We start from the raw sequence: 10,358 nt of genomic DNA, 5'->3' as shown, positions 1-10,358 counted from the left end.
ACATCTGATCTTTACCCATTACCAAGCTAGAGTGTTTGTTCAGCCTGGAGAAGAGAAGGCTCTGGGAGAACTTATAGCATCTTCCAGGACCTGAAGAGGCTCCAAGAAAGCTGGAAATGGACTTTTCACCAGGGCACAGAATGACAGGGCAAAGGGGAATGGACCCACACTCTCAGAGGGCAGGGTTAGATGGGATATTGGGAAGGAATTCTTCCCTGTGAGGGTGGGGACACCCTGGCACAGGTTGCCCAGAGCTGTGGCTGCCCCTGGATCCCTGGAAGTGTCCAAGGCCAGGTTGGATGGACAGCTGGGATAGTGGAAGGTGTCCCTGCCCATGACAGGGGTGGAACCACTACACCAAGGGATTGTTCTCTCTGAAGTTGGGGAGTCTGAGGAACAGGGACACGGCACGATGCCCAGGTGTGACCCAGTGAGCTGAGTCTAAACTTCAGAGTTAGTGACTGCAGAGCACAGCTTTGCTGATTAATAAACTAGCAGTGTTTTGAAGTCTGCTTGCAGATATTACTGCTATATAACCATCTGTAGAGTAACTTGAGTTTATTCTGTTTTACTTTATTAAGCTGGATTACTGCTATTCCAACAGCACTCCTCAGTGATGAGACTTGCTAAACCATAACCTTTGAAAGCATACACCAGGTGCTACCTTCTGCTCTAAACCACATTTATAACAGCAGTTCAAACACCTTCTGTCCCTGGATATAATAAAAAAACCTGAATTTGCTTTTCTCTGAGTTTTGGAGGTGCATCATTCTAAAATGAATCTCTACCTTACAGTCTGTTTTCCAGTTTCTTCTTCTCTCCACAATAAACACATAATGATTGTAAGTTCAAAGCCTTCAGATATTTCCATGACAACAAAGACGGATATAAACAAGAATTAGAACTTTACTGGGCGAGAAGAAAATTGAAAGAATGGAACATAGGACAGAAATCTCAAAGCTCCACAAATAGAAACTCTTCTATTCTTCAATGCAGTTTTGAAGCTACTGAAGAGAAACACGAATAATTTAAGAGTTCCATGAAAGGTAAATGTCTAGTATAATGTGTTTTTTAATTATCCTTTTAATATCTGGTTTGCTCATACATCTAGCTAGTGGATAAATAGAATAAAAAGTACTTAACTTCAGCCCCTTTCTCTCATTGCAGTAAAACCAATGCCTTTACTCTTGTCTTGTTGGCAACATGAAACTAATGTTCTTGCAGCTGAGGGCTGGTAGATAACTTTTGGGAGCCTAAAGCCATCTTCTCTCACAGTTCTTATGTCTTCTGTCACCACTATCTGCACAACTGTCCTTTAGCAAATGCAAAGCCCAAGCAGGAATCCATTATCGTGCAATGCTTGTGGATGACAAATCTTTATATTCCATCCAAATTTGGCCTGCAATTGCCAAAGAAATAAAAAATAAAACTAAAGCTGCCTTTCTTCTCTCTCAGCTGGCATTGTTTTCTGGCCCTGACCCAGCCCCATGCAGGAAAAGCAGCCAGAGGAGCCCTTGACTCATGATACCCTTTTAAGAAGGAGATCAGTGTCGGTGCATTTGAAGTACAACTGCCAGTTCTGATGCACTTGGCTTACAACACATCAAACTCCCAAGGAATTCAGGGTTAAATCATTGCCTTGCAAGCTCAGGTTGTCTGTAATGTACAGATCTGCTGCTCACTCAGTGTTGGGTACTTGATTTTGGTATACACACCACAATCAGTTATTAGTCTAGAAAACAATAAATTATTTTCCTGGGGAAAAACCAACAAAACAAACAAAAAACCCTCAGAAATAAACAAACCAAACAAACAAACAAAAATGATTTTCTCTCCCTGGGGAAAGAGAAATGGTCATTTTTGACAAGAAACAGTTCAGCAAAAACGGAAAGATTTCATGAAGGATCCTCTCCATATAGAAAGTCATATTTACAGCTTCGGGCCACTTTCTGTAGTAAATATAAACATCCTGCAGCTAACACCACTGGTCTGAGAATGTATTAGGGAAAAGAAATTTTTAAAAGGAGTGAAATGATGCCTTATAATAATGCAAAGTATTTGGTAGCCTAACCACCTAAGCAGTTGCCATCTCCTCCATAATATAGAGCAATGTAATGTAAATTAGACTGGGGACACAAGTCTAATATGAAATAACTGTATCGCAGTGGCATAAAGCCCATGATTTTTATTCAGAAACATATAATACAGCTATAATGCAGATGGGTAGACAAAGTGAGAAGTACATTAGGCTCTTCCTCCTTCTCAACTGCAATAATGTGCAGCCATCCCTCATAAAATTTAGCAACTGTTGAGTAACTTTCTGCAAACTGTCTCACAGTTCATGAGCAGGAATGAGAATACTGATTCCAGTGAAACTGCAAAAATATATCATCCAAATTAGGATATGGACAAGGCACTAAGGCTAATGCTTGCATGATTACAGAAGGCACAAATTACAGAAAACAGGCAGAGGCACAAGCAGAATAACTCAGCATTGTGTCACATCACACTTGTGCTCTATCTACCCTCCAGCAAAGCCCTGCAGCCCGGAAAGGGGAATGCCAGTGCTGGAGTGCACCCAGGGAAATGGCACAAACCTGCTTCCCTGCTGAACTGATGGAGGTCCGAGCAGCCTGGGCTGGAGGAAGGCATCCCACGGCAGGAGGTAGGAATGGGATGAGCTTTAAGATTCCTTCCAACCCAAACCATTCCATGATTCTGTGGTTAAGGTAGATGCCAACATGGATTCAGAGCACTGGCTGCCCCCTGAGGGATGGGACACAAGAGATCCAGCTCCTCTAGACAGACAGGAGTGAAAAAAGATTGTGCTGCAGCACACATACCCTTAGAATTTGTGGGGACAAGCTGAAAAGGTGGTGAGATACACCTTATACAGATGTGTGGGAAGTTACTTTACTGCCTCTGATCTCACCTTGTGCTGCTCACATCTTATTTCTTGGGTACACCATTCTCCTTTCGTACAACAGGAGTCTGCAGCTGGGGAAGCACGGTTCTGTCTGTGCCTGCAAAGGGCAGAGCAGAGGACAGCAGTAACACGCTGAATTGAAATTTAATTGCAGGTAAATCATGTAGAAGCGGGTGGCTGCTGCAGCTTCACTGAACTGGAGCCTGGCCGGGCTCCTGCCAAGATCCAAGGGCACAGCGAAGATACGGAGCGAGGAGGCAGCGATCGCACCCACGGCTGCGGGACCGGCCGCGTGTGCTGAGCTGAGCGCCGCGGAGCGAAGTGTGCGGGGACAGAGCGCTGAGAGCGCCGCCCGGGCACGGCACCGGGGCTTCGGGAGCACGGACGGGCGGCACCGCACCTGGGCACCCGGGCACGGCACCGGGGCTCCGGGAGCACGGACGGGCGGCACCGCACCTGGGCACCCGGGCACGGCACCGGGGCTCCGGGAGCACGGACGGGCGGCACCGCACCTGGGCACCCGGGCACGGCACCGGGGCTCCGGGAGCACGGACGGGCGGCACCGCACCTGGGGCGGCACCGCGGCTCCGGGAGCACCGAGCACCGACACCCGCACCTGCCCAGGCGGGCGGGCGGTGGGGCAGGGACCGGGGGCGGGCCCGGCACGGGCCGAGCCGTGCTGCGCCCGCCGGGGGCTCGGGAAGAAAGTTTGGCGGCTCGGGAGCGGCCCGCGGGGGTCGCAGCGGGGCCGCTCCGTGCCCACGTCTCCTGTGACGCGCGGCAGCGGCAGCGGCAGCGCCCGCCCGCCCCGGGCCGGGGGGAGCGGCGGAGCGCGGAGAGGCGGAGCGGGGCCGCCCGTCCCTGCCCGCCCCCGGCCCCGCACCTGGCCGGGCGCGCAGCGGGGACCGCGCGGGGCAGGGCCGCGCCGCGCCGGGCGGGGATGCGCAGCCCCCGGCGCCAGGATGCGGGAGGGGAGCGCGGGCGGCCGCGGCGCGGAGAACCGGACGGGCGCCGAGCCCCCGCTGCACCTGTTCCCCGTGCCCGTGCTCACCGGCATCACCGTCGCCTGCGTCCTGCTCTTCGTCATCGGGATCATCGGCAACCTCATGACCATGCTGGTGGTGTCGCGGTTCCGGGACATGAGGACCACCACCAACTTCTACCTGTCCAGCATGGCCTTCTCCGACCTGCTCATCTTCCTCTGCATGCCCCTGGACCTCTTCCGCCTCTGGCAGTACCGGCCCTGGAACTTCGGGAACCTCCTCTGCAAGCTCTTCCAGTTCATCAGCGAGAGCTGCACCTACTCCACCATCCTCAACATCACGGCGCTCAGCGTGGAGCGGTACGTCGCCATCTGCTTCCCCCTGCGAGCTAAAGTCATCATCACCAAAGGGAAGGTCAAGCTGGTCATCCTCTTCCTCTGGGCCATCTCCTTCATCAGCGCCGGCCCCATCTTCATCCTGGTGGGGGTCGAGCACGAGAACGGCACAAACCCCCTGAGCACCAACGAGTGCCGAGCCACAGAGTACGCCATCCGCTCGGGGCTGCTCACCATCATGGTCTGGACCTCCAGCATCTTCTTTTTCCTGCCCGTGTTCTGCCTGACCGTGCTGTACAGCCTCATTGGGAGGAAGCTCTGGAGGAGGAAGAGAAAGAACATCGGTCCAAACACTGCCATCAGGGATAAGAACAACAAGCAAACTGTGAAAATGTTAGGTACGAGTCCTCTTGCTCTGTTTTTCCAAAAGGATGTGTGTGCTTGTGTGTGTGAGAGAGAGAGAGAAAAAGATGGGGAGCTCTCTGATAGTTTACTATAGTTCCTTCCAAAGGAAAGAAAATGTTTCATACAAAAGGCTAAACCTCTGGGTGGCTGTAGGATAACTCTCCTCCTCCCTTAGATTTATTTCTAACTGGTTTGAGCTGGGGACTCCCAAACAGTTAAACAAACATTAGTAAGAATCTCTGACAAGGGCAAATACTACAGTTAAAATTAGCTTGTGCCCTGGAGATTTTTGTGCATTTTTGCTCTTTGGTTGTGGATACTAATGTTATTTACAGAGAACAGTTTACTTGATTTTTAAACAAAACTAAACCTTTCTCAAGCCAGGAAGTTGAGCTGCAGACTACAGCCAGGCAGGCAGGGCATGATGTGCACTAAGATTCATAGGAAAAGAATATCAAGGTTTTAGCAAAGAGGGATTATTTCCTACCATGGCTGTGTAAGTAATCTGCATTTTCATATTAGAAAAACCTCAGGATATGCTGAACCAGGAGCACCGAGTCTCCTTTGAGGTCTGTGATGCTGTAAAATCTCACAGACTGTAAGGAAACAGGATCAGGACAACAGACACTGTCATTCCTAACTTTGTGTATCGACACTGCTGAATGCTTTAAACAACGCTTGCAGCTGGCACACGGAAACACGGGTTTTAACATACTAAGTCAGTGCATGTAGTGGCAGCTTGATACACAAACCCAAAAAGTTGTCCTGCAGTTTAGTGTCTGAAAACTGCAGAATCCTGCTGCTGCTGCGTACTTTCATCCAAGCCAAAAGTCCTCTGCAGTGCAAGTCATCCCGAGGATTTTGGTGGGGACAAGATGCTCTGCAGGAAGAAGCTTTCACAGGCTCCTTTCAGCAAGGTTGAAGTGGTGGGCTAATGAGGCAGACAAGAGGTGGCAGTGAGTCCTAAGTACCCTAATTATCAAATAGGAGCCTATCTGATCTCTTTGTTCATGTCCTAATTTATTACTATGCAGCAGCAGGAAGAATAATAAAACCCGCAGCATTCTTTGTGCCCTTTCAGATACGTTTTATGATCAATAGAATTACTTCAGTCTGGTAAGCGTGACCTTGAAAGTAATTAATTGCTCACACTTCTAGAGGTTCAGGATTATGAACTTCCACTGACTATAAGTAAATTAGATATATTACTACCACGCTTATATTTCCATATACTTAACTGTAAAGAATTTTGAAATAAAAAAATGCTTATTTCTGCTCTGAAATGTTGCCACAAGCATTGCAATATTTCAGGCACTGTTTTTTTTTTTTTTCCTTTTACAAGGTCTGACAACAGCCAGGCAGTGGCAAGACTCTCCTCTGACAGAGAGCCAATGTTCCCTAAATGATAACAGACTGATGCCTGATAGAAAGATGGGAAGAAGTTAGTGAGGACTCAGTGGCAGCAGATGCTCAGTGCAGTCAACTCTCTCACTGGTGTTAATGGTCTGCTTAAAATTTAGAAGGTGCTTTCTGAGGCTTTATCAAGTCATGGAACATCAAGTAAATGGGATTAGCATCAGAAGTTCATTTAACTGTAAAGACAGGTTATGCTCCTGGGACTGAAATTAAACACCTAAATGTACAGCCTGACTTGCTAAGGAGCTATCACACCCCATTCCTATTGAAATCCATGACTTTCTGCATGCATGGAGATCAAACTGTCAAAAGACTGACTAGGGATATTGCATGCCTACATGTGCTTAAAATTCTAGTCAGTCATAATAGGCTGTGCTTTAAACTCTGCTCATTCATAATGACCTCATGGTAATATTCATTACAAATCCCCATGTGAGCTAGGGAATCATCTGAATTTTGTAGTGAAAATAGTGAGGGAAAACTGGAAGTGGTTGGCTCAAGAAGATGCAGAGCTGGAAAACCTATTCTGTACCTTAAACTCTGGTGCTTTCCACTCCACCACAAGTCCTGCATAAGCATCCTTTTAAACTTGGGAATGCTGGTGCAGAATTCTGGGGGAAGATACCTATAACCATTCCTCTCAGTAATTTGAATTTTATGATCCTCTAAGACATGATATGAGGATAGCTAACAGAAGCAGGTTGCTAACACAACCTGGCCACCAGGGTTAGGTTGGACTGGACTTTGAACAACCTGGTCTCATGTAAGGTGTCTCTGCTTAAAGCAGGGGGCTTGGAAAAAAACTTTCTTTAAGTTCCTTTCCAACCCAAACAATTCCGTGATTCCACGAACGGGTTAACTGTAAAAATTGCTTAAGAATGTCAGAAACCCTTGCTCAAGTTTTCTGGTTTTTCTCTCTGTAATATATTAATAGATACACTCAGAGCAATATGAAAAATAATAAAGATCAAAGGCGCACAGGAAATGAACAGAAACAATTTCCCTTTCTCTCAGATGAAAATTCCAAAGGGCCAGTGTTCAGAGATACACACATCCCCATTATTCTACAGACATGATATTTACATGTAAATGCAACCACTCTAGTAATACAATATAGCAGATGTACTGTATAACTATAATTATGTAGTCATATAATACACATTTAGTTTTACTCTTCTTGGGAGTAACTTCTGTTCGAAAAAATGGACAAACTGGAGGAATATACCATTTCATCTCATTTTGGCATATATGCTCTACAAGTCCCCATTCTGTGTTTTATTTTAGGGCCTTTGCCTTTAACAATTTTGCTTTTTGTCTTAAATAATTTTGCCTCCTAGTGATTACATTCTTCATTATAAACCACAGTGTTGAGTCTACCACATATAATTTGCTTTTGTTAAACACTGCAGATGATAGATGGTTATACTTTTTTGGTAACCATTTGGATTCTTTAACACTCTGTTGATACAAACATAAGTTTTATAGGTCAGAAGTTTGCTACATCAGATTAGTTGGGCAATATTCAGGCAGCCTGTTTAGATACGATCCAAGTGTATTAAGTATCACCGATTTATACTCTCAGAGAATGTATTGAGACACAAGTGAAAGCTTAGGGGAGGCATTTTCACACTTTGTGATTAATTTGTTAAATGAACAGAGCTGCAAAACAGAATGTTAATCACCTGTATGTTGATACTCACACTTAACACACTTTCTTCTGCTGTTTTTATTTTAGTTGTGGTGGTATTTGCGTTCATACTCTGCTGGTTGCCTTTCCACGTAGGACGGTACTTATTTTCCAAATCCTTCGAAGCTGGATCCCTGGAGATAGCAGTGATCAGCCAGTACTGCAACCTGGTGTCCTTTGTGCTCTTCTACCTTAGCGCAGCCATCAACCCCATCCTCTACAACATCATGTCGAGGAAGTACCGCGTGGCCGCCTGCCGCCTGTTCGGACTCCGAGCCCTGCCCAAGCAGAGCCTCTCCAGCAGCAAGCAGGGGAGCTCCCGCGGGTGGACAGAGCCCAGCGTCATCACATGACACCGGGCACCCCAGCATCACCCGCCGAGTCCCCCAGAAAGCCATAACGGGAGGGGAAGAGGGCGAGGAACGGGAATCCCAACGCTGAAAGCGCTACTTCGGTCATCACCCGGATGGGCGGAGAGGCGCGGTGCAGGCAGTTACAGTTACGAGGGAAAAAACCTGAAGTTTGGGACTCTGAGAGGAGAGACACGCGGTCACAGAATTTGGCAACGCTCCAGGTGTTATTTTTGTGCTGCTTTTGCCCGTTTGATTTTTTTAACGCTGACTTTAGCCCAGAACTAGGCTGTGCCATCCTGAGCAGGCAAACCTGGCCCACTTCACTCAAGAGTTTGTACGACTTCAGCAGCGCCAATTCAAGCTGAATTTTTCCAGAGTTAGCTTTAGTTTTGCTAAGAATTTTGCTAGCATCTAATCAGACCCTAGAGAGATAATACTGAATAGTTTTTTTGGAGCAGTAAACAGGAAATTTGATACACTTTTCATAATATCAATTTTTAAGTAAGCTCATGTTTTTCTCTGAATGAGGAAAATTATTTCTTAAAAAAAAAAAAGAGATATAAAATGGATAATTTTTAAACATGCTAAAAATAAATAACCTTCATGTCACATCCAAGTAGAAAGGGAACAAAATAAAAAAGCCTTCACAGAAGTGGCTTAGAACGTGACTGAAATATTTTTTTAAAATATATATCAGTGGGACAAGGACAGTGCTGACTTCAGGCATTCAGTGATGCTGTAAAAATGTGGAATGCAATCACCCACCAAAGTCTCTTTTTTTTTTTTTTTCACTAGCTGAATAATCTGTACTTGTTCTGTTCATTTTGACTGTGAATGACTTGATGTGTTTGAACTTGGAAGCTTTTAATTGTTTCAATATTTGTAATGAGTTTGTGGCTACCTGTCCCTAACTGCACCCCAAAGCTTGCTGAGGACAGGTATCTGGCCTGTAAACCCCCCATGTTTCTGTTTAAAATCTGTTCCAGTGCCACATCCCCCTGTAAAGCCTGTGTGCATTTGTGCTCGTTTGCTGCAGTGTTGAATTGAGAACATTTTCCATTTTTTAACCACCGTGACCTGAGAAAGTAATAGAAAAATCTGCATGAAGGGACACAGGCAGACACATTCTCATACTTGATTCATAAAGCCCTTAAATTAGATTTTTATACCTCAAGTGCGCCATTTCAAGGCAAACCAGAAAACATTTCATCTTCTGTGCTAATGAATATGGCTTGTATTGTCTCACCAACATGTGGGTTTTGTGCCCCACAGAGCTGACAGAGCTCTGGAGCATGCATGTGTGATAGCAGCTTCCTGTTCATTTGGTTCTAGTGCTCATCCCCAGCTGGTCCACAGCCCTCTGTCCCTGATGAATTTTAATTCTTACTAGTGAATTGTGTGTCAGCAGAACTCTCCTGCCTTCAAACCCCCGCTCACACCGATGGGCCACTTTCCCCCTGTTACACCTTCAGCTGCTCAGGTTGAACTCACAAGAGATATTGACCTTTTCTTTATATTCAGTGTCTTTTCTATCACCTTGCTGGGGCCAGGGGCTGGTTGCTGCTCCTTGGTGGCACCTGAGCTCCCCACTCCAGGAGTGCAGGATTTACGTGCAAACACCCACACCGAGGCACTGCAGCACTGCAGGATCACCTCCTGCTCCACCTCTACCCACAGGCACCTGGCTGTCCACGCTGTTCTCTCACTCACCGACTGACAAGCAGGTCTGCTGGCAGAATTCATGCAACTCAGGGAAACAAGACATTTGGGAGCAATGGAAAGAGGGTGCAGATGTGAGCTCAGTAACAAAATGTCTGTACAAACAAACCGATCACACACACCCGGCGTCACATCGGTGTTTCAAATCTCAGCTGTGTCTGTGCTGTTAAATGTGAACAGAAAAAGAAATAAAGTGATGAGACCCTTTATAACCCTGTGGCTCTGTGGTGGGGGAGGAACCAGTGTGATTCACACAATTGGATTTTATTTTTTTTTCTCATATTTATATTTTAATTTTGTTCCCCAAATCTGTATAACTAACTTGTTTAGGCTATTTTGTTTAATCAGAGTAACTGATTAAACATTAAAGCAACACTTAAGGCCCTGTGTAGACACATTTGTGCATACAAACTACAAACATACTAACAATTTCATTTAGCCTAAACATTTCACCAGGAGAAAATGTAAATTTTAGCTCTACCAGAACTGTAAAATTTCCACAATTTTGTGTATAGAATGAAATTTAAAACATTT

General features: G+C 46.0%; 1 protein-coding gene across 2 annotated transcripts; it reads left to right on the top strand.

Annotated features, from left to right (window-relative positions):
- Window positions 1-3,790: 3,790 nt before the first annotated feature.
- On the top strand, window positions 3,791-10,036 carry GHSR (growth hormone secretagogue receptor). Of its 2 annotated transcripts, none has more exons than XM_068200285.1 (2): window positions 3,791-4,642; window positions 7,849-10,036. In XM_068200285.1, exons 1-2 carry the CDS (start codon window positions 3,889-3,891, stop codon window positions 8,103-8,105), a joined length of 1,011 nt encoding a protein of 336 aa, XP_068056386.1. In that variant the 5' UTR covers window positions 3,791-3,888; the 3' UTR covers window positions 8,106-10,036. The 2 variants fall into 2 exon arrangements, with proteins under 2 accessions (XP_068056386.1, XP_068056385.1); XM_068200284.1 differs by having other exon boundaries at window positions 3,794-4,642; window positions 7,801-10,036.
- Window positions 10,037-10,358: the final 322 nt, after the last annotated feature.

Source organism: Anomalospiza imberbis, chromosome 10 (genome assembly GCF_031753505.1).
Source record: "Anomalospiza imberbis isolate Cuckoo-Finch-1a 21T00152 chromosome 10, ASM3175350v1, whole genome shotgun sequence".
NCBI classification, from domain to species: domain Eukaryota; kingdom Metazoa; phylum Chordata; class Aves; order Passeriformes; family Viduidae; genus Anomalospiza; species Anomalospiza imberbis.
The sequence above is the reverse complement of the archived record's forward strand: the minus strand, read 5'-3'. Positions and strand labels throughout refer to the sequence as shown.